At 45.2% G+C, this 24,984-nt stretch overlaps 1 protein-coding gene across 1 annotated transcript in view; it reads right to left on the bottom strand.

Annotated features, from left to right (window-relative positions):
- Positions 1 to 24,984, bottom strand: part of CEP162 (centrosomal protein 162) — a 697,428-nt gene that overhangs the window by 553,326 nt on the left and 119,118 nt on the right. The window contains exon 6 of the mRNA XM_069235591.1: positions 12,409 to 12,485. Within this exon, the coding sequence (XP_069091692.1) occupies positions 12,409 to 12,485 (77 nt within the window). The remainder of the gene's footprint in view (positions 1 to 12,408; positions 12,486 to 24,984) is intronic.

Genomic DNA, 24,984 nt, shown 5'->3' with positions numbered 1-24,984 from the left:
CCCATTTTGCCAAAGGAAAGGAAGTTGCCTAATAATTATGCACACCTGATATAGGGTGTTGATGTCATTAGACCACACCCCTTCTCATTACAGAGATGCACATCACCTAATATGCTTAATTGGTAGTAGGCTTTCGAGCCTATACAGCTTGGAGTAAGACAACATGCATAAAGAGGATGATGTGGTCAAAATACTCATTTGCCTAATAATTCTGCACTCCCTGTAGAAATAGGTTTGTGACCGATATTTCTAGTCACTATACAGTGATTACAGAAATACATTTATAATGAAACAAATTAAATATGGCTATTTCAAGCCATTTTGGGCTGCAAAGCCTATTATTTTCTAACAGGTATGTGCAGTTTTATTCTTCAAAAAGAATCTTGTACATATATAAAAAATATATATATTTTGCAAAGTGCTCCAGGGTCCCAAAAGTGGGCCGAACAATTCAATATTTATGACTATTGATGAGGTCCCCCGGAAGAGAACTCTTGGCACTGTTGAATAAAAAGTGAGATTTCATGAATCCTCACCACTTAGATAACTTTGCAACTATTATGATTTGAAGGGCTTCGGCTGCAATGCAGTGGCACATCCTTGGAAAAGATATTGCGAGTGTGCTTCCAGACAGTGCTTTCTGTCCAGTGAGCTCAACTAGCACATTAATGGTTAGGGGCTGTGTGCTTTTGATCCTGAGTTTTTTCATAGTTCCTCCCAATCTTGAGCATATCAAAACCAGATATCAATATATGTTGATGGTATTTCTCTGTTAAACTTGAAATGTTCCATCCCCATTCCTGATTTGTCAATGGGGAAGTTTGGCAGCAATGTAATACTTTACCAACTCTCTGCTTTCCATCACAGGTTCGAAACGTTCAGCTGCGACGTCAGCACCCGGAGAAACTGTAGTAGGTAAATAATGAAGCAGTGTTCTTTCCTGAGTGGAAGCCCTTTACAATGCTGATTCTTGACTTGAAAGTCTGAAGGCTTAAAAGACAGCTGAGATCTTAGGAAAATGTAGTAAGAATCAATTCTCTGAAGTAAAAATCACAAATGTTTACGAGCATAAGTGAAAAATTTGCCCAATTTCTAAGGACACTAGTTGCCTGCATGTGCCATCAGGAGTTAAGTTGAGTTGACGCTTGGAGACGCGTGAGGCAAGATGGCAGCCGAGTGAGGCGGTCTAGCAAACCCTCCTCCCTATCTTGCCCTGAAAAATCATTTACCCCGATTTCTGACTCTCAGTTGGCTGCCAGATGAGGGTGCTGCCTGAGGTGTTGGATTGCCTGTTGCTTGGGGGTGCTGCAGTCTGTGGGACCCTAGCAGCAGTGCTTCCTCCTGCAGGGACACTGTTGAGGCTTGCTGCTCTGACTGCAGCAGAACTGAAGCGATGCAGAGAAGCCCTCCCCCCCACCACTACACTATACATCAGCCCTCCACTACAGACGATGTGTGCCTCTAAGCAATGAGGGGAAAGTGCTGCTGGAGGTACTTGAGATAACAAGCCTGGCAAGCCTAGTATGCAGAGTAATGCTGCCGCAGGGAGGAAGATCACTGGCTGGAGCAGCCTTCAAGCATGCCCTATTCGAGCAAGCGCAGGTGTGGGAGCAGAATCATTATCAGAAACAGTGTAGGATTTTTTCAAAAGACCGGCCCGCACACAAGGAGCCCAAGATACGGCTGCGCAAAGTGCCTATTCCTTAACGGTGACACGATCTGTGGTCCCCCCGCTGGCCGGACCTGGACCTACTAATTTTCCCCCCTGAGAGGGATGTAGGGGAGGCTTAAACCGTGAGTACTGGTTCAGGGTCAGAGGGGGTACAAGCTGAGGGGGGCCAGTTAGCTGACCAAGAGGGGGCACAAGTGGAGCCAGGAAATAGTGGATTGAGCTTACCACCCAGCTTGGGAATGAGTACCCAACTTAATGACCACTTGCCCTGCACAGTCCAAACATTAAGGTTGGCAGTGGAGGCGGGGGTGCCCAGAGAAGGGCTGGCAAATCCTGTGGAGAAGGAGGGAGGAGTGGAGAGGGACAGTGGGGTAGGCACGGTGGAGAACTCTCCAGGCAGCAGACCTGTGCCAAAGGGTAACCCCAAAATGGTTAATGAGGCTGTGCCCCAGCTGCGCGGTAAGACGGCACAATGTTTGGCTGAAAAGCAAGTCAATCCTGAAGCAGATGAGCATTTTTTCTCTTTATCTGGCCAGGCAAAATGGTTGAGGAGGGAGCATTTAGGTGGCACCAGGGACCTCCAGCAAAGATCATCGCAAGGCATGATATCCAGCAATTTAGGTAGCTTAGACAGGGGTGGTAGCAGTCCAATGCCCGAGGAGGACCTGATGGTCAGAAAAAAAATAAACAGAGGCCACTGCAGGAGCTGTGACCTGAGGAAGGATTATGCTGCATCACTTGTGTTGGGAAGGACTACAAACAGGCTTTTGCCTGATCTTGGGCTATCACTTCTTGGCTGCACGCATCAAGGCTCTGCTTTTAGAGTGTTGCGGCTGTGGCAAAAAAAAAAAAAAAATGCTCAGCCGTCAGATGTGTAGCTGAAAAACTGGGCTGGTGGGTTATCTTAGAATGCCGGTTGGGCAAAGGGAGGCTGGCCCTATGTGCCATTTGTGGTTTGCATTGAGACGGGGCTAAAGTCTTCGACTATTTGAATACTGATCTTTCATCTTGGCCCACCCATATAATTTTATGTGGGGATTTTAATATACACTTGGACACTCAGAGGGGCCCATATCGACCTGCACTTTATACAGGCAGGAAACAACTAGTTTACAGGGCATTTCAACAGGTGGTTAGGTATCAGGGGCTTATCGATTTATGGGATAAGCTAAAGGCACTAGATTCAGGGTATACGTTCTTTTCTTTTCCACACAATAAAATAGCATGTTTAGATTATTTCTTTGTGTCTACTTATCTTCGTGGCCAGGCAGTAATCATGCGGTTTCCCAGAGCTCTTTCAGACCATAACCCACTATTGTTGGAAATACTGCATACGGGACTTGGTAAACCACGGGGAGACTGGTTGTTTGATAAAAAGATTTTGCTTGATGAAAGGTATTTATACCATATGCGTACATGAATTGATGAGTTTCTGGGTTTTAACAGGGGAGCGATTTCAGATAATATTTTGTGGGATGCGCTAAAGGCTGGTGTTAGGGGTGAAACCCTAAGCTACAGTCTGTTTCAACAGAAGCAAACAGACATTCAGGAGATACATAAGGAGATGGCACTGCCATCAGACTAAATGAATGGTGTGGAAATTGGACGGCACAGAAGTCAACCAAAAGATTGCTGTACTGAGGGGTAGGATTACCCAATATTTTAGCAAGGAGGTACCTGCAAAGTATTATAATCACAGATCTGAATGATACAAGTACAGAGAAAACACCAGTTGTTTACTTGTGTTGTGTATTCAACAACAGCAGACTAAAAGAAACATAGAGGCTATCTGTGACTCTCAGGGGCACAAGTTGGACTCCCCGGCAGATATTAGGGACAATTACGTAAACCTGCATGCAGAGGACACGCTACCTCCCATGGACGGATAGAAAATACGTTACTTACCTGTAACTGCAGTTCTCCAGTATTGGTATCTTTCATAGATTCACATCCTTGAATCATTCCCCGTCGTCGAGATGAGAGTCCCCGGTAATTTAATAAAGCAATATATGTAGCACTATCATAGGCTATAATGGCAATAAAAAAAGATCAGTTTAATAGCCTATCCATGTCCTTTTTAAAAAAAAGACCAAACTTCAACTATAACCAATCAGGCGGCAGCACCCTCTAGAACACTCCCAACAGAGGCTGAGTCCCACAGATTTTCAAGCACAAGTGGGAATAGATGATCCCGAGCTATAAGGGAAGCCTCTCTGGGGAGGAGGGTGGGTTGCATGTGAATCTATGAAAGATACCAATACAGGAGAAATGCAGTTACAGGTAAGTAACTTATTTTCTTCTCCAGTATTGGATCTTTCATAGATTCACATGCTTGAATCAGAATAGCAAGCAGTTACTGTATTTGTATATCTTATAGTATTAGCGCAATTAGTGGATGGTGGTTAGAAAATATATACATAACATTCCTATACAATATAATTCATTTATACATTTATATCCATATATACACATCCTACCTTAAAATCTGCATGAATACATAAACACAAGGAACCAAAAGAGGCTCCCCTTAAAGAAATAAGGGGTATAGTAAAACCAATCCAACCGCTGTATGATTGGGCTGCACCCATTCCAGGTAGTAATGCTGCATGAATAATATGCACATGTATCCAAGTCGCATAACAACACATCTTCTGCAGATGTACTTACGCAAACAAAGTAGTTGAAGTGGAACTGCCAAAGTTGAGTGCACCCTACTTGGTACCGATGGTTGTCATTGTGACTGGAGCATCCTTACGAGTGTGACTATCTGAGTCCAATTCACATGAGTTGTTTAGTGTGATGTTAGTAGAAATTTTAGATATCACTTGATACCTAGAGTATAATAGACCTATCAGCTGGTGATGTTGAATTCAGGTGAAAAGTCTGAAATCTTATAGGCTCATTGAGGCAAAATCTGAAGGAACCTTGGGAATAAATCTGTGGATTGGTTCAGAGAAGAACTAAATTGCCTGTGAGACGCAAGAAGGATCATGTTTTTGAGAAAGCCTGCATCTTCTCTACCCTACTTTTTGAGGTGAGCGCCAGTAACAAGATGACCTTCCAGGCAAGAAATATGAGGTGTGCTCTGAGAATGGGTTCAAATGAACTCTTCATAAGTTGAAATAGAAGTATGTTCAGGTGCCAGTCCGAGGAAGCAGCCCTTTCTGTAGGAAAACACTGAATAAATCTTTTATGAATTGTTTGACGATTCTGCAAGAATAGACAGTAAAAATGTGATGAACAGCCATATCTTGATAATGCTGTAAGCTGTAACTTAACGGACGCATGTAGCAACTCTGACTGAGCTAGTGATAGGCAATAGGATGTTTATTTGCCCAATTACGCTAATAGAGGATGTAGGTTTGATTTTCTGGCGCCACAGGCAGAAACTTTCCCATTAATGTTTATGTGTCCTTATCATGGCCTCCTCCTTGAGGTGGAGAGAATACACATGCAGTTCTGAGGAATATAGAGATCTTTGGATTGATGGAATTTAGGAGCTGTGCGCCTAAGAGGAGAGATGTCAGGTCAGGATGAAGGGCCTGGCCTTAGTTTATCATCAAAGGTTTACAGAATGTTGGCAGGTGAATGTGGTTGTATTCTGATAGCAGGAGAAGCTCAGTGAACCAATGCTGAACTAGCCACCTGGGAACTATCAGGACAAGAGAACACTGCTTTGCTTTCCTCTTGGTGAGAATCTTTGGTATTAAAGGTATTGGGGGAAAAAGGTACATATAGATCCTGGAGAATCTGTCGAAAGGCATTCTACCAAGATCCTGGATGTGGATGCCAACTTGCATGGAACTAGCCTTTGCGGGTTTTGTTAGTTGCAAAGGGATGTAGAGCCAGTTTGCCCAGAACATGTTAGAGCCACATGATCAAATTCTCCTTCTTTGAGGCTGTTTCCAGTTTGGTTTAGCATGTCTGCTATGAGATTTTTAGTCCAGGGACTATGTTCAGCCTGAAGAGGTATCCTGTGCGTTATTAGCTGACACCAAATTTCCTGGTCTTCCTTGGACAGCACCAAGGATCTTGTACTGCTTCGTTTATTCACGTATTGCATGCTAGTAGTACTGTCCTTGCGAACTAACAACGAAGACTCTGCTACATTGGCAGGAAAATCTGGAGACTGAACAGCTGGCTTTGAAATCTAGGTGAGTGATATGTATGCTCTTCTGGAGCACAGACCACTTTCCTCGAATTAGAGGTTCTATAGATGACTGCCCCAGCGTTCCAGGGAAGTATTTGTAGTCTGAGACTACCAGACTAGAGCTTCCATCACCGATGTGAAAATTCATCAGGCCCTGAAACGATTTGTTTAATTGAATCCATTATTTTTGTAGCTGCTCCGATAAGGCATTTATTTTCAGGCATACAAGAGGAACTCTATTGATCGCTGAGGACTTGACGCCCAAACGCTAATGGACAGAAAGTATCTTCTTTGATGGAGGAGTTGATTATTCCTGATATTTCACAAGGAGACAGCCTGTGGAACAACTTTAGGCAAGCCTCTGTGGCCTTGGACACTTGAAATGCCGTTGGTGCTTTTATCAACGAGTTATCAAAGTTAGGGAAACCCTTCCTGGAAAAGCTGATCTGAAGTGAAATGGAAGAACTCTGATGAGTGGGGATGCAAAAACAAAAATATATATCCTGTGCTGAAGGAGACCATATAAAAGAATTGTTTTCGGAAATACTTGTTAATTTCTGGAGGTGTATGCTGGAAGGACACTATGCTGTTTTCTGGTTTATGAGCCAAAACCAAGAATAGAAGTCTCTTTCTTGCTGAGAATGTGGGTTTCTCTCTATAGACACTTTGGTCAGAGTAGCTAGCACCTCCTTCGGAAGGTAGATGGCAGAATCTGGGTGAACTGCAGCATATATGTATATGTGAGGAGATCCAGGACTTATTTGTCCGATGCTATTTTCTGCCATAAATGACATTTTTGGAATGGTTTTTCCCAATGGAAGGTGTAATCAGCTCCAGAACGTTGTCACTGTAGGTAAGCTAGCATAAGTGCTACTGAGAGGGTTGCTAAGTCAGATACTTATCAATGGATAATTGTCTTTTTTGGGTCCCTCTAAAGATTGTTTCATTCTAAATTGTAATGCTCCAAAAAATCGTGCAGTTTCAAGAGTCATCGTTAACTGCTTCCAAGTAGTCGTCAACATGCATACAGAGCGTCCACATGGTACTATAAAATATTAGATATATTTGTACCTCAAATTGTGTTGTGGCCTTGATCCGTAATATCCAAGGACCACTGACCCTGCCAGTTGTGGGAATACTATTGAAGCTTTTTGTCTATAGCACAGACTATGCTGACATCTCACTCCACTACAGCTTTGTCTTTTTTTATTTAATCTTCCGGCAAACATTTTATTTACGTGGCCATGTCTGACCACATCTGGTGGCTCTACCTGCCCCGTATTAACAGTGAATTGGCAGCCTGTACAGTAGTCTGGACCTAGATGAGAATGTGTCCTTGCTGGTTATGCGGAATTATGAATGATAGGGTTTTCCATGATTGTAATTCCTCCTGGATATATGGAATAGGTTTTACAGCTTTCCTATTTAAATTCATAAAGAAAAAAACTAATTTCTTGTTTGCTATAGGAAACTGGAAGTGTTTGGTCGCTCGCTCCGAAGGGTATGGAAACCACCAAAATAAATCAGGTGGGGAAATCCATCAGTTGCGGCTGTAATATGCTCTAAATCTCTAGTATGAGATACATGGACCTGACCCATGCTCTGCAGTTGGAAGTGGAGTGGTGTAATTGCTCAATATATTTCCCCTCAATAGATCGACTGTTGAAGACATGCTCATATTGGTACATCAATGCTTGACACTAAATTATTCTGGATTATATGTGTTTTGCTCTTGTTGACAATTACATGTTTTCGTCTTAATTTGTATTGTGATCAAGTTCGATGAGGCAGATGTAAATGACTAGGCTCATGCAGACAATGTTTGTTGTTGACGAGTCCTTCGCCGCAGTCGAGGCCTTTGTAGAGGATGCATTCTTAGATAAGGCCGATGTCGACAAAGCATACACCGACAAGGCCATCGTAGATGTGGTTTCATAGACTAGGTCAATGTAGGCATGGCCGTAGTAGTAACCTGTCAGAAGAGGCCGTCGTATAGGACCATCATAGACTGTCGTAGATGATACTGCCATCATAGATGAGCCTGTCATAGACAACCGTCATAGATGAGGCTGTCGTGGATGACTGTCGTAGATTAGCATCGTAGATGGGGCCTATGTCGACGACCACCGTAGAAGACCACCGTAGGCGAGCGTCGTCGACGACCACCGTAGGCGAGCGTCGTCGACGACCACCTTAGGCGAGTGTCGTCGACGACTGTCGTAGGCGACCGTCGTAGGCGACCACCGTAGACGACTGTCGTAGACGACCGTTGTCGACGACCGCCGTAGATGACTGTCTTAGGCGACCGTCATAGATGAGGCCATAGTAGATGACCATCGTAGATGAGGCCACCGTAGATGAGGCTCTTCGTAGATGAGGCCATCATAGACCACTGTAGATGGCTGTCGTAGACGACCACTGTAAATGACAGTCAGAGACGACCACTGTAGATAACCGTCGGAGACGACCACTGTAGATGACCGTCATAGATGAGGCCATAGTACATGACCATCGTAGATGAGGCCACCATAGATGAGGCCATCATAGACCACTGTAGGTGACGGTCGTAGACGATCCCTGTAGATGACCATTGTAGATGACCGTCACAGATGGGGCAGTCATAGATGATCATCGTAGATGAGGCCATTAGTAGGTGAGGCTATCATAGACGAGGCCCTTCGTAGACGAGGTAATAATAGTCAACACTGTCATCAACCACCTCAAAGTAATTCCTGTGAATGATGATTTTACAGGCGGTTTTCAGACGCCCCACTGTAAGGTTATGAGGGTCTCTCTGATGTATTTTGTCAGAGTTTTTTTTTTCTTTCTGTGAGAAGTGCCTTATGAAGACTCATGGTAAGTCTTTTTATGGCTTTTCTGTGTGCCTTCTGGAGAGCCTGGCGCAACGTCTCCCTCTGACTTCTCCTGTGAGATGAAGGAATCCTCATTGTCCTCAATATTAGTGACAGATTTAAGATTTTGGAATCACAGCCAGTAATAGCCTCATCTCTCCGAATGTGAGAGTTTTTGAGGAAAAGGATAGACATTTTTATGTAGTCCTTTACCTTGTTTACTTAGAGAATGGAAACAAAAATATAATCTTGGGTGATCCAAAAAGCTAAAAGCTGAAAAAGTAAAAGCTGAAGAACTGAGCAGAGCTCAGGGAGACTCCCTTCACACGACGTGTGGTAGAAAATCTGAGGGACTCAGCCTCTGTTAGGAGTGTTCAAGAGGGTGCTGTCGCCTGACTGGTTCTAGTTCAAGTTGGGTCCTTGTTTGAAAAAGGACATGGATAGGCTATTAAACTGACCTTTCCATTGCAATTATAGCCTATGATAGTGATATATATACTGCTTTATTAAATTATTGGGGACTCCCATCTCGACGATGGGGAATGATTTAGGCATGTGAATCTATGAAAGATCCAATACTGGAGAATGAGTCCTTATTGGGTGCTTTGGATAAGCATAAGCTGAATGCAGAAGAAGCACCAGTTTCCTCTGAGGAATCGTTAGAAGCAATTAACTCACTTCCTTTGGAGAAAGCTATGGGGACAGATATTCTGCCCCTGGAGCTCTTTAAAGCCTGTTTTAGTATACTCTGCAAGGATTTGCTTCTGTTTTTAAGGACAAATTCTGGGGAAATTTATCAAATCTATCAAAGCACTGTACCAAACTCCTACTGCAAAACTGTGGATAATGGGGGCGGAATCTGATTCTACATTTATTACTGGGGGGACTAGACAGGGCTGTCCGTGCTCTCCGCTGTTGTTCACTCTCTATTTTGATCCCTTTATAACAACATTACTAGAGGGAAATCCACTAATAAGAGCTGCTGTGGTAGAGCTAGCTGAGTACAAAGTACTGGCCTATGCGGACGACATGGCAATGATTACAGTGGATCCCAGAAATGTTCTTGTGTAAATAGAGAAAGCAGTTAAGTACTTTGGGAGACTCTCTGGGTATAGATTAAATGACGGGAAGACTCAGGTGATCTGCTCTAAAGAAGCTGGATTTGATGATCATCGGGCAGTGGGAGAAGTGGTGTACTTAGGGATCAAAATAAGAGCAGCTTTGGGTCACCTAGCTGAAGTAAATCTCACTCCGCTGCTAAGTAATACCAAGCAGGAACATATGAGAATCAACCACATTCACGCAAATCTCGCTCTATTGCTTTGTAATATCACGCAGGAACATATGAGATTCAACCATGTTCAATTGTGAATTGTGACAATTCTACCAAAGGTGCTATATGTATTTAGGGATGTCCCCTTGAAAATTAATACATCTTGGTTGGGGAAACTTGTAAGTGTTTGCTCTAGCTTTCTGTGGGAACTTAAGAAACCTAGAAGGGCGGCTTAGTATATGGCCCTCCATAAAGCCAGAGGGGGATGGTCGGTACCCATCTTTATGCTTTACTACTGGTCCTGTATGCTTCAATGTTTGGGGATTCTTATCATGAGCGGAACAGCTGGGCAAAACATGGTGGAAGCTCCAACAATTGACGAGCTGCTCTTAGGGATAGAGGCCAGAGCATGGTTTTTGGAGAATGTCGAACCAAGCTATTACAAGAAGACCAGACTTAAAATTATAAGAGGAGTATACAGGGTATGGAGGCAGATAGTTAGGACAGTGGGAATTACCAAACGTAATCGGTATACACTGTTATGAGGTTCGCAGGCACTCCCATCCGTCTTTCAAGATGCAGTGGGCAGTAAATGGGCGCAGAATGGCATTACGGAATTGGGCAATCTTTTTGAGGAGGGACAACTGCATTCCTTTAACAATCTAGAGAGAACCTATGGTATAGGCAGGGGGTATTTTTTAAAGGTTTACAGATTGGACAAGAGTCAGCTTTCGGTCTGTCATAGCACCCTAACAGAAGCCAACAGCAAGGGGGCCTGGCATGGAGCAATGTATGAATTATTGACTCAAGCAATGCCGGATGATTAAGAGGCCTAATATAGCAATTGGGAAGCCAGGCTTGGGATAGAAGAGCCAGTGCTACAAGAGACATTGGTGGGAAGGTCCTCTTGATGGCTGGGTTTAAGAGCCAATACTTTAGAACAATGTTTGATCTGTACTACACTGCAGCGAAATTATATAAAGTGGGTAGGAGGCCCAACAGCAACTGTCATCGATGCAGGGCAAAACAGACGGAGATTGTTCATAGGTTTTTTTCTTGTCCCGAATTAGATTCTTTCATACAGGAGACTGGGAATTTTCCTGGCTCAGTTACAGGTGTACCGCTCCAAATCACCCCTGTGATGATGCTATCAGAGGTTAAGGGAAGTATGGAGAGCAATGGCCCACAGGAAAGGGAGGTGCTCTGGAAAGGGAGGTGTATTTGCTATTTGTTGCTTTGGCCTTTGCTCGATTATGCATTGCTTCGGGATGGCTAAGCCCAGAGTCTCCAACCTTTCCGGAATGGAGGTCCCGGTTCTTAGCAACACAGAAAATGGAAATTACCCTAGATGCGTGCAAGGGGCGAAAACTGGAGAGAAAGGAGCAAGGATATGGTCGTCTGTAAACAACTGGATGGATAACATGACTATTTAACTGCATATGCACCTGTACTTTGCAACAATGTCGTATTGTCGTACTATGTTTTTCATTTCGAGTAGAGCCTTCCGTTAGGCTTCATGTGAGGATGCCCAACTGGTTATCTGTGCTACTGGACTTTATTGCTATCTGCATTGATTTGTACTGTATTTAAACCTTTGTGCTGCTATAATGCATTGTCGCAATGGGATGTTCTCTCTCCATCGCTCTCTTTAAATGCAAAAATAAAATAAAAGGAACCTTTGCCCGATCTCAATAAATACAAGTAAACTAATCACTGAGCAACATTAGGGCGTTTCATTTTATCGTTCTCGGAGATGAAAACCAAATAATACTTTTTCAAATACTCAGGCGTATAAGCGCTGAGAGAAAAGAACTCGGCTCGTCCCTACAAAACCACTTAAGGCCCATGACACACATTCTATGTAACATGCGAGGCCAGAATTACGCCTGCACATATGTGAGTTGCTGAGGTAACTGCCTCTCGAAAAGAAGCGTATGAGAAGCACTGTCACTTAGGAACAAAAACAAACTACAGAGCTTCTATTCATACTTCAATGCCCCGCCAATTAATGCAGCATTCAACTGACATGCTCCCCAGTACCGAAAGAACTGTCACAGCTGGCTGCACACGTTGCAGTTCCAAGATGAAGGGAACACTGTCTGTTATGCAATTTATGGAAAACCAATCTTTTAGGTGAAAATTGGTTGACTTGACAGAACAGTGTGTGTGTGTGTGTGTTTGCTCATTTATTAAAAGACAATTCTCGAGTTTATTCATCAGCTTAAGAAAAGCATGGAATGAAACGCGCTGCAGATGTAAATATTGACAAATCTTATGTGGTAAGTCCCAGAAATGTCATAATAACCACCTTTTGCTCTTTAACATAAATGGGCAGGGAGCAATTATCCTGCTCGCTGTCTCTCCCTGTCTGCATCCTCTTAAAAATACAAAGAAGCAGGATTCAGTACTAGGCTCTAAAACAAAAAAAATGTAAATATGCGATATAGATTTCTTTTTTTACCTGACATGTCCTCATGTTTCAGTGTAATGTTTTCGTCCTTTACATCGTCCGGCGCCATCTTCGCGTTTGGTTCATTTCTATCACAGGAAAAATATATGTCAATATAAAATATTTAGCTATGATAATTTTGTATAGGTCGTAGCACTTTGCTACCTTCAGATTGGTGCTTTGAGCTACACAACTTGAGGTTGCAATGTCAGTAAAATCCTGTAGCAAACTTACAGATGATCGGTAGAGGAAGCAGAGCCTAAAGTTAAACTCTGCAAACTTCTAAACTATGCTCTGCTAAGAGATGACATTGCATTCTTCTAGCATTATTAACTTTAAAGGAGCCACAAATTAACGAGATCGATTTTCACGTGCAAGAACGGCTATGAACTCTAAAATATTTCCAAATCGATGGACTTTGAGTACTTTCAGTGCAATTCTGCAATCATCTTTGTGAAAAGAATTCCAAAAGGTGTGGAAAAGACTACCTTCAGGTTTGGTGTTGTGCAAACATTCATACTCATTCCCTTTATGTATGTAAACAATTCTTAATTTGAGCCCGTGGTTGCCGGTGGGGGGCACCGACACAGTTTTCCTCATCAGTGATTTACCGAGAGCTAGAAAGGGAAAAACACAAAGACAAGAAATACTGAGGAAGAGAAAGGGAGCAAATCCGACACAAAAGGAGAAAGTAGGTACATGCAAGAGTGAGATAAAGGGCAGGAAGTGTCTGGTAGTAGATTAAAGAGGTAGTAGATTTAAGACTATCACCCTTGGTATTCAATGCACTATTGTTTCATTGCACCAACAGCAAGCTTCTGAGCAGAGCTCTGGGCACTGATACTCTTGCTTTTACAAATTAAGCACTGTACGTAAATATGAGTATTGTTCCACTCTCACGAGAGCAGAAATAGAGAACTTCCAAATTTTACTAATGTTATCAAAATAAACATTTCCATAGACAACCTAAATACCATCCATCCCCATTGTATCCCTTTAGCTGCAAAAGAGACAATTAGGAGATGGACGATCCTAAGGGACCAGAATTACTGGTTGCAGCGGATAATTCCTCCACTGCACTGTGTAATTAAAGTAATTGGGACTAAACATGTAGACCCAGAATTACTGGGTACTTTGTCACAAGGTTAGCCCAGAATATGGGTCATATGTGCTCTGTACTTGTAAATTTGAGCAGGAAGCCAATGCGGGTCATGGGATAAGAGCTAGTGAGTGGTGGATGTAAGGGCAGGCTTTCCTGTGGTTGCTGACGGCAATGTTCCATGATGATCGTGTGGTGAAGGAAGGGGCTTTGTGGGGTTGCCTGCCATCAGGCCAATGTAACTTGACCCGTTGCGGAAATGAACCCCAAAAATCAGGGCCAGTGCTATAACACCCGATAACTGGGTGCATGCTAAATGTTACTGCAGAAGCAGTCTATATATGGCTTTTAAGTCAAAAAAAGATTTGACAAAAACCAGAAAGATTAAAGGATAGAGACGGGACACCGAAGTTTCAAGATTTAGGAAAAATGCAGGTTTGGTGTCTGAGCAGCTATTCTGTTAGTACGTATCGAAGGGGATGATGCAGAGGATTTACTACCAAGGTACTAGGAGGAGAGAAACAGCAGCATAGGTCACAGAAATATGATAGTCCTTACTCCTCTACCGCAGAAAGTGTGTGGGGGGAGGGGGTGGAGTTGGGTTTGGCTGGATAATGGGTAGTTTGTTTCCTCTGGAGACCTGGATGCTGGTGGAGTCAGGCCGGATCCTGGAGAAGGGTTGAGGGTCACAGCTGACATGGAGGATGGATCCAGACTGAAGGACTCCTCGGATCTTTGGGGCCCAAAGGTACTCCAGAGAGATCCGGTAGGGTACCAAACATTGACAGTATGGTCTCTTTAAAGGCCCAGACCTGCTTTGGTGCTGCTGATGGACCCAGCAACTCGCATTAAATTGGGATCAAAGTAGGGGTCGGTTCCGAGGTCAAAGACAGAAACTGTGACTTGGAGGTACCCTGGGGGCCACACAACTTTACGTCCTGAGAGTGGCGGGGTGAAGGTGAGCCAAGCTTCGACCTCTTGTGTTTCTTCTTCTTTGGTTTACACAATGACTTAAACCAGGAGGCAGAGAGCTCGGAATGCAGCAACTAAGAGAGCATTCCGGCATTGGTTTCTAGTGTATTGTGTTACCGGGCATGAGGCTGCTACCTCACTCTTCATTGGCAGAGGAGGGTTGGGGGCAGAGTTGGAGTAAAATTAGTAGGATGTCTCGGGCACATATAACGTCCTTTGTATGTAAAACTGAAGAAAATGTAAGATAAGAGCATAAAGATTCATCTAGGAGCCCTAGAAAGGGGAGAGTGGCAAACATAACTTGACAAGAATAATTGGAAATGAGTACCCCACCCCACAAAATACGTCTTTCTGACATAAAAAGTGCTACTAAACGGCATTAAGTATACTCTTACGTACAGGGGAAGGGATCTCACATTATATGCTTATAAGAGAAGCATTATCCTGGGTTGGAAAGAACCAAATTAAACAAAGACAGAGACAAAATGTTTAGCACAACATACACGGTCTATACAAGGGGTGCTCTAACAAGAGTGAGACCAAGGGTACCTTTTACAATGTGCAAAACCCACACTGACTGTAGGAGGCTGGACTGGCTTGTAGTGAGTACCAAGGGGTACTTGCACCTTGCACCAGGCCCAGTTATCCCTTATTAGTGTATAGGGTGTCTAGCAGCTTAGGCTGATAGATAATGGTAGCTTAGCAGAGCAGCTTAGGCTGAACTAGGAGACGTGTGAAGCTACTACAGTACCACTTAGTGTCATATGCACAATATCATAAGAAAACACAATACACAGTTATACTAAAAATAAAGGTACTTTATTTTTATGACAATATGCCAAAGTATCTTAGAGTGTACCCTCAGTGAGAGGATAGGAAATATACACAAGATATATATACACAATAGCAAAAATATGCAGTATAGTCTTAGAAAACAGTGCAAACAATGTATAGTTACAATAGGATGCAATGGGGAAACATAGGGATAGGGGCAACACAAACCATATACTCCAAAAGTGGAATGCGAACCACGAATGGACCCCAAACCTATGTGACCATGTAGAGGGTCGCTGGGACTATTAGAAAATAGTGAGAGTTAGCAAAATACCCCTCCCCAAGACCCTGAAAAGTGAGTGCAAAGTGCACTAAAGTTCCCCTAAGGACAAAGAAGTCGTGTTAGAGGAATAATGCAGGAAAGACACCAACCAGCAATGCAACAACTGTGGATTTCCAATCTAGGGTACCTGTGGAACAAGGGGACCAAGTCCAAAAGTCACAAGCAAGTCGGAGATGGGCAGATGCCCAGGAAATGCCAGCTGCGGGTGCAAAGAAGCTTCGACTGGACAGAAGAAGCGGAGGTTTCTGCAGGAACGAAAAGGGCTAGAGACTTCCCCTTTGGTGGACGGATCCCCCTCGCCGTGGAGAGTCGTGCAGAAGTGTTTTCCCGCCGAAAGAACGCCAACAAGCCTTGCTAGCTGCAAATCGTGCGTTTGACGTTTTTGGACGCTGCTGGGGCCCAGGAGGTCGCAAATTGGACCTGAAGAGAGAGGGAACGTCGAGCAAGACAAAGAGCCCTCACTGAAGCAGGTAGCACCCGGAGAAGTGCCAGAAACAGGCACTACGAGGATGCGTGAAACGGTGCTAACCGAAGTTGCACAAAGGAGTCCCACGTCGCCGGAGACCAACTTAGAAAGTCGTGCAATGCAGGTTAGAGTGCCGTGGACCCAGGCTTGGCTGTGCACAAAGGATTTCCGCTGGAAGTGCACAGGGGCCGGAGTAGCTGCAAAGTCGCGGTTCCCAGCAATGCAGCCCAGCGAGGTGAGGCAAGGACTTACCTCCACCAAACTTGGACTGAAGAGTCACTGGACTGTGGGGGTCACTTGGACAGAGTCGCTGGATTCGAGGGACCTCGCTCGTCGTGCTGAGAGGAGACCCAAGGGACCGGTAATGCAGCTTTTTGGTGCCTGCGGTTGCAGGGGGAAGATTCCGTCGACCCACGGGAGATTTCTTCGGAGCTTCTGGTGCAGAGGGGAGGCAGACTACCCCCACAGCATGCACAAGCAGGAAAACAGTCGAGAAGGCGGCAGGATCAGCGTTACAGAGTTGCAGTAGTCGTCTTTGCTACTATGTTGCAGGTTTGCAGGCTTCCAGCGCGGTCAGCAGTCGATTCCTTATCAGAAGGTGAAGAGGGAGATGCAGAGGAACTCGGATGAGCTCTTGCATTCGTTATCTAAAGTTTCCCCAGAGACAGAGACCCTAAATAGCCAGAAAAGAGGGTTTGGCTACCTAGGAGAGAGGATAGGCTACTAACACCTGAAGGAGCCTATCAGCAGGAGTCTCTGACGTCACCTGGTGGCACTGGCCACTCAGAGCAGTCCAGTGTGCCAGCAGCACCTCTGTTTCCAAGATGGCAGAGGTCTGGAGCACACTGGAGGAGCTCTGGACACCTCCCAGGGGAGGTGCAGGTCAGGGGAGTGGTCACTCCCCTTTCCTTTGTCCAGTTTCGCGCCAGAGCAGGGGCTAAGGGGTCCCTGAACCGGTGTAGACTGGCTTATGCAGAATTGGGCACCTCTGTGCCCAACAAAGCATTTCCAGAGGCTGGGGGAGGCTACTCCTCCCCTGCCTTCACACCATTTTCCAAAGGGAGAGGGTGTCACACCCTCTCTCAGAGGAAGTTCTTTGTTCTGCCATCCTGGGCCAGGCCTGGCTGGACCCCAGGAGGGCAGCTGCCTGTCTGAGGGGTTGGCAGCAGCAGCAGCTGCAGTGAAACCCCAGGAAGGGCAGTTTGGCAGTACCAGGGTCTGTGCTACAGACCACTGGGATCATGGGATTGTGCCAACTATGCCAGGATGGCATAGAGGGGGCAATTCCATGATCATAGACATGTTACATGGCCATTTTCGGAGTTACCATTGTGAAGCTACATATAGGTAGTGACCTATATGTAGTGCACGCATGTAATGGTGTCCCCGCACTCACAAAGTTCAGTGAATTGGCTCTGGACAATGTGGGGGCACCTTGGCTAGTGCCAGGGCGCCCACACACTAAGTAACTTTGCACCTAACCTTTACCAGGTAAAGGTTAGACATATAGGTGACTTCTAAGTTACTTAAGTGCAGTGTAAAATGGCTGTGAAATAACGTGGACGTTATTTCACTCAGGCTGCAGTGGCAGGCCTGTGTAAGAATTGTCAGAGCTCCCTATGGGTGGCAAAAGAAATGCTGCAGCCCATAGGGATCTCCTGGAACCCCAATACCCTGGGTACCTCAGTACCATATACTAGGGAATTATAAGGGTGTTCCAGTAAGCCAATGTAAATTGGTAAAAATGGTCACTAGCCTGTTAGTGACAATTTGGAAAGAAATGAGAGAGCATAACCACTGAGGTTCTGGTTAGCAGAGCCTCAGTGAGACAGTTAGTCACTACACAGGTAACACATTCAGGCACACTTATGAGCACTGGGGCCCTGGGTTACCAGGGTCCCAGTGACACATACAACTAAAACAACATATATACAGTGAAAAATGGGGGTAACATGCCAGGCAAGATGGTACTTTCCTACACAACCCCCCCCCCCAAACGAAGGACAATAAGACTAGCCATGACCTGATGAGTCTTCATTGTCTAAGTGGAAATATCTGGAGAGTCCATCTGCATTGGAGTGGCTACTCCCAGGTCTATGTTCCACTGTATAGTCCATTCCCTGTAGGGATATGGACCACCTCAACAATTTAGGATTTTCACTTTTCATTTGTTTTAGCCAAAGTAGAGGTTTGTGGTCTGTCTGAACAATGAAGTGAGTGCCAAACAGGTATGGCCTCAACTTCTTCAGAGCCCAGACCACAGCAAAGGCCTCCCTCTTAATGGCAGACCAACGCTTTTCTCTAGGGGTCAACCTCCTACTAATAAAAGCAACAGGTTGATCCTGGCCCTCAGAATTAAGTTGTGATAGGACTGCCCCTACTCCTAATTCAGATGCATCAGTTTGGACATAGAATTTTTTAGAGTAACAAGGGCTTTTCAGGACAGGTGCAGAGCACATGGCCTGCTTCAGCTCCTCAAAAGCTTTCTGACAGTTTGCTGTCCATAATACCTTTTTAGGCATTTTCTTGGATGTGAGGTCATTAAGAGGGGCTGCAATGGAGCCATAGTTCTTAATGAACCTCCTGTAATACCCAGTGAGGCCTAGGAAGGCTCTCACCTGAGTCTGAGTGGTAGGGGGAACCCAATCAATAATTGTTTGGATTTTCCCCTGAAGTGGTGCAATCTGTTCCCCACCAACAAGGTGTCCCAGATAAACCACCTTACCCTGCCCTATCTGGCACTTTGAAGCCTTGATAGTGAGGCCTGCCTTTTGCAGGGCCTCCAAAACTTTCCATAGGTGGACCAGGTGATCATCCCAGCTGGAGCTAAAGACAGCTATATCGTCCAAATATGCTGCACTGAAAGCTTCCAGCCCTTGCAGGACTGTGTTCACCAACCTCTGAAAAGTGGCAGGTGCATTTTTCAAACCAAAAGGCATTACAGTAAACTGGTAATGTCCTCCAATGGTAGAAAATGCAGTCTTAGGTTTAGCATCTTCTGACAATTTGATCTGCCAATACCCTGCAGTCAAATCAAAAGTGCTTAGATACTTGGCAGATGCCAGTGTATCTATAAGCTCATCTGCCCTGGGTATAGGGTGAGCATCAGTTTTGGTTACCAAGTTGAGACCTCTATAGTCTACACAAAACCGCATTTCCTTCTTTCCATCTTTGGAATGGGGTTTTGGTACCAGTACCACAGGAGAAGCCCATGGACTGTCAGAGTGCTCAACCACTCCTAGTTCTAACATTTTCTGGACCTCTTGCTTTATGCAGTCCCTGACATGGTCAGGCTGCCTATAGATCTTACTTTTGACAGGTAAACTGTCTCCAGTATCTATAGTGTGCTCACACCAAGAAGTGGTACCTGGCACAGTAGAGAAGAGTTCAGAGAATTGATCTAGGAGATTTATGCAATTATCTTTCTGCTCAGCAGTAAGACAATCAGCCAAAACTACACCTTCCACAAGAGCATCTTGTTCTGTGGAAGAGAAGAGATCAGGTAGAGGATCACTGTCTTCTTCCTGTCCCTCATCAGTTGCCATGAGCAGGGTGTGATCAGCCCTGTCATAGTAGGGTTTCAGGCGGTTGACATGGAGCACCCTAAGGGGACTCCTGGCAGTGCCTAAGTCAACCAAGTAGGTGACTTCACCCTTCTTTTCAACAATTGTGTGGGGTCCACTCCATTTATCTTGGAGTGCTCTTGGGGCCACAGGCTCCAAGACCCACACTTTCTGCCCTGGTTGGTACTGAACCAAAACAGCCTTCTGATCATGCCATTGCTTCTGGAGCTCTTGGCTGGCCTGAAGGTTTTTACTGGCCTTTTTCATGTACTCAGCCATCCTTGATCTGAGGCCAAGTACATAGTCCACAATATCCTGCTTAGGAGCTTTTAAAGGTTGTTCCCAACCCTCCTTTACAAGTGTGAGTGGACCCCTAACAGGATGTCCAAAAAGAAGTTCAAAGGGGCTGAAGCCCACTCCTTTCTGGGGTACCTCCCTGTAGGCAAAAAGGAGGCATGGTAGAAGGATATCCCATCTCCTGCGGAGTTTTTCAGGGAGACCCATAATCATGCCTTTGAGAGTTTTATTAAATCTCTCCACCAGTCCATTTGTTTGTGGATGATAGGGTGTTGTGAACTTGTACGTTACACCACACTCCTTCCACATGGCCTTTAAGTATGCAGACATGAAATTGCTTCCCCTGTCTGATACTACTTCCTTTGGGAAGCCCACCCTGGAAAATATTCCCAGGAGGGCCTTTGCCACTGCAGGTGCTGTAGTGGTCCTTAAAGGAATAGCTTCAGGATATCTTGTGGCATGGTCCACTACCACCAAGATAAACCTATTGCCTGAAGCAGTAGGAGGGTCAAGGGGGCCAACTATGTCAACCCCTACCCTTTCAAAGGGAACCCCAACCACAGGCAGTGGGATAAGGGGTGCCTTTGGGGTGCCACCTGTCTTGCCACTGGCTTGACAGGTTTCACAGGACTTACAAAATTCCTTTGTGTCCTCAGACATCCTAGGCCAATGAAACAGGGGAACAAGCCTGTCCCAAGTTTTCATTTGTCCTAGATGCCCAGCTAAGGGAATGTCATGTGCCAGTGTTAGGAGGAACTTTCTGTACTCCTGAGGAATCACTAATCTCCTGGCAGCTCCAGGTTTAGGATCCCTATGCTCAGTGTACAAGAGGTTGTCCTCCCAGTAAACTCTGTGAGAGTCACTGACATCCCCATTAGCCTGTTTGACAGCTTGCTGTCTGAGACCCTCTAATGTGGGACAGGTTTGCTGTGCCACACTCAGCTCCTCTCTGGCAGGCCCCCCTTCACCCAAAAGCTCAGCAGTGTCTGCTTCCAGCTCCTCTGGTGTAGGTTCTGCACAGGGAGGGAATTCTTCTTCCTCAGAAGTTGAATCCACTGTAGAGGGAGGGATAGTAGGAAGTGGTTTGCTTCTACTAGCCCTAGCTTTAGGGAGCACTTGGTCCATTGTTCCAGGATCCAAGCTTCCCTGTCCTTTTTGCTTTTTGGCCTGAGCCCTTGTCAAAGCAAAAATATGCCCTGGGATGCCCAGCATTGCTGCATGGGCCTCCAACTCCACATCTGACCAAGCTGATGTCTCCAAATCATTCCCTAATAGACAGTCTACAGGTAAATCTGAAGCTACCACAACTTTCTTTGGACCAGTTACCCCCCCCCAGTTGAGATTTACAACAGCCATGGGGTGGCTTTGTGTTATGTTGTGAGCATCGGTTACTTGGTACTGGTGTCCAAGTATGTGTTGTTCAGGGTGCACCAGTTTCTCAATCACCATTGTGACACTGGCACCTGTGTCCCTGTAGGCCTGGACCTCAACACCATTTATTAGGGTTAGTTGCTTGTACTTCTCCAAGTTATGGGGGCAAGCAACCAAAGTGGCTAAATCAATAGCCCCTTCAGAGACTAAAGTAGCCTCTGTGGTCTCCCTAATCAGACCAACCCCAACTAAGTTACCAAAAGTGAGCCCAGCTACTCCCTTGGATTGGCTATTAGTAGGTTTGCTCCCACCACCACTGCTATTAGTAGGGACACTAGGTGTAGCAGTAGGGGTTGTAGTGGTAGGAGCAGTGGTGCCTTTCTTTGGACAACTGGGATCTGTTGTCCAATGGCCTTTTATTTTACATAAATAGCACCATGGTTTCTTTTCCTTGTTCTGATTAAAGGAGGATTTGGGCCCACCACCCCCACCAGAGTGTTTTTGTGGGCCTGATGAAGACTCATTTTTAGATTTGTCCCCACCCTTGTCAGAAGACTTACCATCCTTCTTTTTGTTGCCATCTTTGTCACCCCCTGTATGAACTTTTCTGTTCACTCTTGTTCTGACCCATTTGTCTGCCTTCTTTCCCAATTCTTGGGGAGAGGTCAGATCAGAGTCCACCAAGTACTGGTGCAACAAATCAGACACACAATTATTAAGAATATGCTCTCTCAGGATCAAGTTATACAGGCTGTCATAATCAGTAACTTTACTGCCATGTAACCACCCCTCCAAGGCCTTCACTGCCTGGTCAATGAAATCAACCCAGTCTTGTGAAGACTCCTTTTTGGTCTCTCTGAACTTTATCCTGTACTGTTCAGTGGTTAAGCCATAACCATCCAGGAGTGCATTCTTAAGAACTTGGAAATTATTGGCATCATTTTCTTTCACAGTAAGGAGCCTATCCCTACCTTTTCCACTAAATGATAGCCATAGGATAGCAGCCCACTGCCTTTGAGGGACATCCTGTACAACACAGGCCCTCTCAAGTGCAGCAAACCACTTGTTAATGTCATCCCCCTCCTTATAAGGGGGAACTATCTTGTGCAGATTCCTGGAATCATGCTCTTTTGCAGGATGACTATGGGGAATACTGCTGCTGCCACCATGGGTATCTAAACCCAACTTCTGTCTTTCCTTCTCTAATTCAAAAGACTGTCTATCCAAATCCAGCTGTTGCTTTTTAAGCTTCAGTCTGGTTTGTTCCACCCTCAACTTATTGAGTTCCCTCTCTAACATTCTGTCATCAGGGTTGGTGGGAGGGACATTTCTAGAAACAGAGCTATGATGGGAATGAACAGAAGGAGACCTGTCCCTTACAGGAGCCACCCTAACAGCTTGGTTTACAGAAACATTACTACCAGTATGGTGAGAATAAATGCTTTTGCTAGGATGTGAGACAACACTATTTATATGGTGTGGCTCATCATCATTACCATCTATGCTAGATTGTCTAGTAATGGGCAGGCTAGGAAGTTTCTTTCCTGAATCTTTTCCTGGGGGAGTCCCTGAATCAGATTGTGAACTATTAGGTACTTTTTCAACAGATGGGGCACCTATGGCCTTATCCTGTTCTCTAAGCATGTTAAGTAACAGTTCCAAGGAAGGATTCTTCCCTACACTCAAACCTCTCTCTATACAGAGACTCCTTGCTCTTTTCCAGCTAAGGTTGTCATATGCAAGTTTGGACAGATCAACAGTTTGGCCTGTGCCAGACATTTTTTAGAGAGAGTTAAAGTGATAGAAAAAGAGAAAAAAGTTTTCAGAACTTTTTTTGGAAAGACAGAAAAAAACTTTTTAAACTTTTAAGAACTTTTTGAAAGTTTAGAAGTACTTTTCAGCACTTAGAAAAGAGTGAAAAGAGGAAATGCAAAACTTTTTGGCTATGTGTATATACACTGACCTTGTTTTGTATATTTTTCTCTTATGAAAAGTACAATGACAAGAGTGGTAAGCAGTCTCAAGCACTTATCCCACCACTGCACAACCAATGTAGGAGGCTGGACTGGCTTGTAGTGAGTACCAAGGGGTACTTGCACCTTGCACCAGGCCCAGTTATCCCTTATTAGTGTATAGGGTGTCTAGCAGCTTAGGCTGATAGATAATGGTAGCTTAGCAGAGCAGCTTAGGCTGAACTAGGAGACGTGTGAAGCTACTACAGTACCACTTAGTGTCATATGCACAATATCATAAGAAAACACAATACACAGTTATACTAAAAATAAAGGTACTTTATTTTTATGACAATATGCCAAAGTATCTTAGAGTGTACCCTCAGTGAGAGGATAGGAAATATACACAAGATATATATACACAATAGCAAAAATATGCAGTATAGTCTTAGAAAACAGTGCAAACAATGTATAGTTACAATAGGATGCAATGGGGAAACATAGGGATAGGGGCAACACAAACCATATACTCCAAAAGTGGAATGCGAACCACGAATGGACCCCAAACCTATGTGACCTTGTAGAGGGTCGCTGGGACTATTAGAAAATAGTGAGAGTTAGCAAAATACCCCTCCCCAAGACCCTGAAAAGTGAGTGCAAAGTGCACTAAAGTTCCCCTAAGGACAAAGAAGTCGTGTTAGAGGAATAATGCAGGAAAGACACCAACCAGCAATGCAACAACTGTGGATTTCCAATCTAGGGTACCTGTGGAACAAGGGGACCAAGTCCAAAAGTCACAAGCAAGTCGGAGATGGGCAGATGCCCAGGAAATGCCAGCTGCGGGTGCAAAGAAGCTTCGACTGGACAGAAGAAGCGGAGGTTTCTGCAGGAACGAAAAGGGCTAGAGACTTCCCCTTTGGTGGACGGATCCCCCTCGCCGTGGAGAGTCGTGCAGAAGTGTTTTCCCGCCGAAAGAACGCCAACAAGCCTTGCTAGCTGCAAATCGTGCGTTTGGCGTTTTTGGACGCTGCTGGGGCCCAGGAGGTCGCAAATTGGACCTGAAGAGAGAGGGGACGTCGAGCAAGACAAAGAGCCCTCACTGAAGCAGGTAGCACCCGGAGAAGTGCCAGAAACAGGCACTACGAGGATGCGTGAAACGGTGCTCGCCGAAGTTGCACAAAGGAGTCCCACGTCACCGGAGACCAACTTAGAAAGTCGTGCAATGCAGGTTAGAGTGCCGTGGACCCAGGCTTGGCTGTGCACAAAGGATTTCCGCCGGAAGTGCACAGGGGCCGGAGTAGCTGCAAAGTCGCGGTTCCCAGCAATGCAGCCCAGCGAGGTGAGGCAAGGACTTACCTCCACCAAACTTGGACTGAAGAGTCACTGGACTGTGGGGGTCACTTGGACAGAGTCGCTGGATTCGAGGGACCTCGCTCGTCGTGCTGAGAGGAGACCCAAGGGACCGGTAATGCAGCTTTTTGGTGCCTGCGGTTGCAGGGGGAAGATTCCGTCGACCCACGGGAGATTTCTTCGGAGCTTCTGGTGCAGAGGGGAGGCAGACTACCCCCACAGCATGCACAAGCAGGAAAACAGTCGAGAAGGCGGCAGGATCAGCGTTACAGAGTTGCAGTAGTCGTCTTTGCTACTATGTTGCAGGTTTGCAGGCTTCCAGCGCGGTCAGCAGTCGATTCCTTATCAGAAGGTGAAGAGGGAGATGCAGAGGAACTCGGATGAGCTCTTGCATTCGTTAT

This window comes from Pleurodeles waltl, chromosome 5, assembly GCF_031143425.1.
Source record: "Pleurodeles waltl isolate 20211129_DDA chromosome 5, aPleWal1.hap1.20221129, whole genome shotgun sequence".
Classification (NCBI taxonomy): domain Eukaryota; kingdom Metazoa; phylum Chordata; class Amphibia; order Caudata; family Salamandridae; genus Pleurodeles; species Pleurodeles waltl.
Note: the sequence above shows the minus strand (reverse complement) of the source record. Positions and strands in the feature narration are given on the sequence as shown.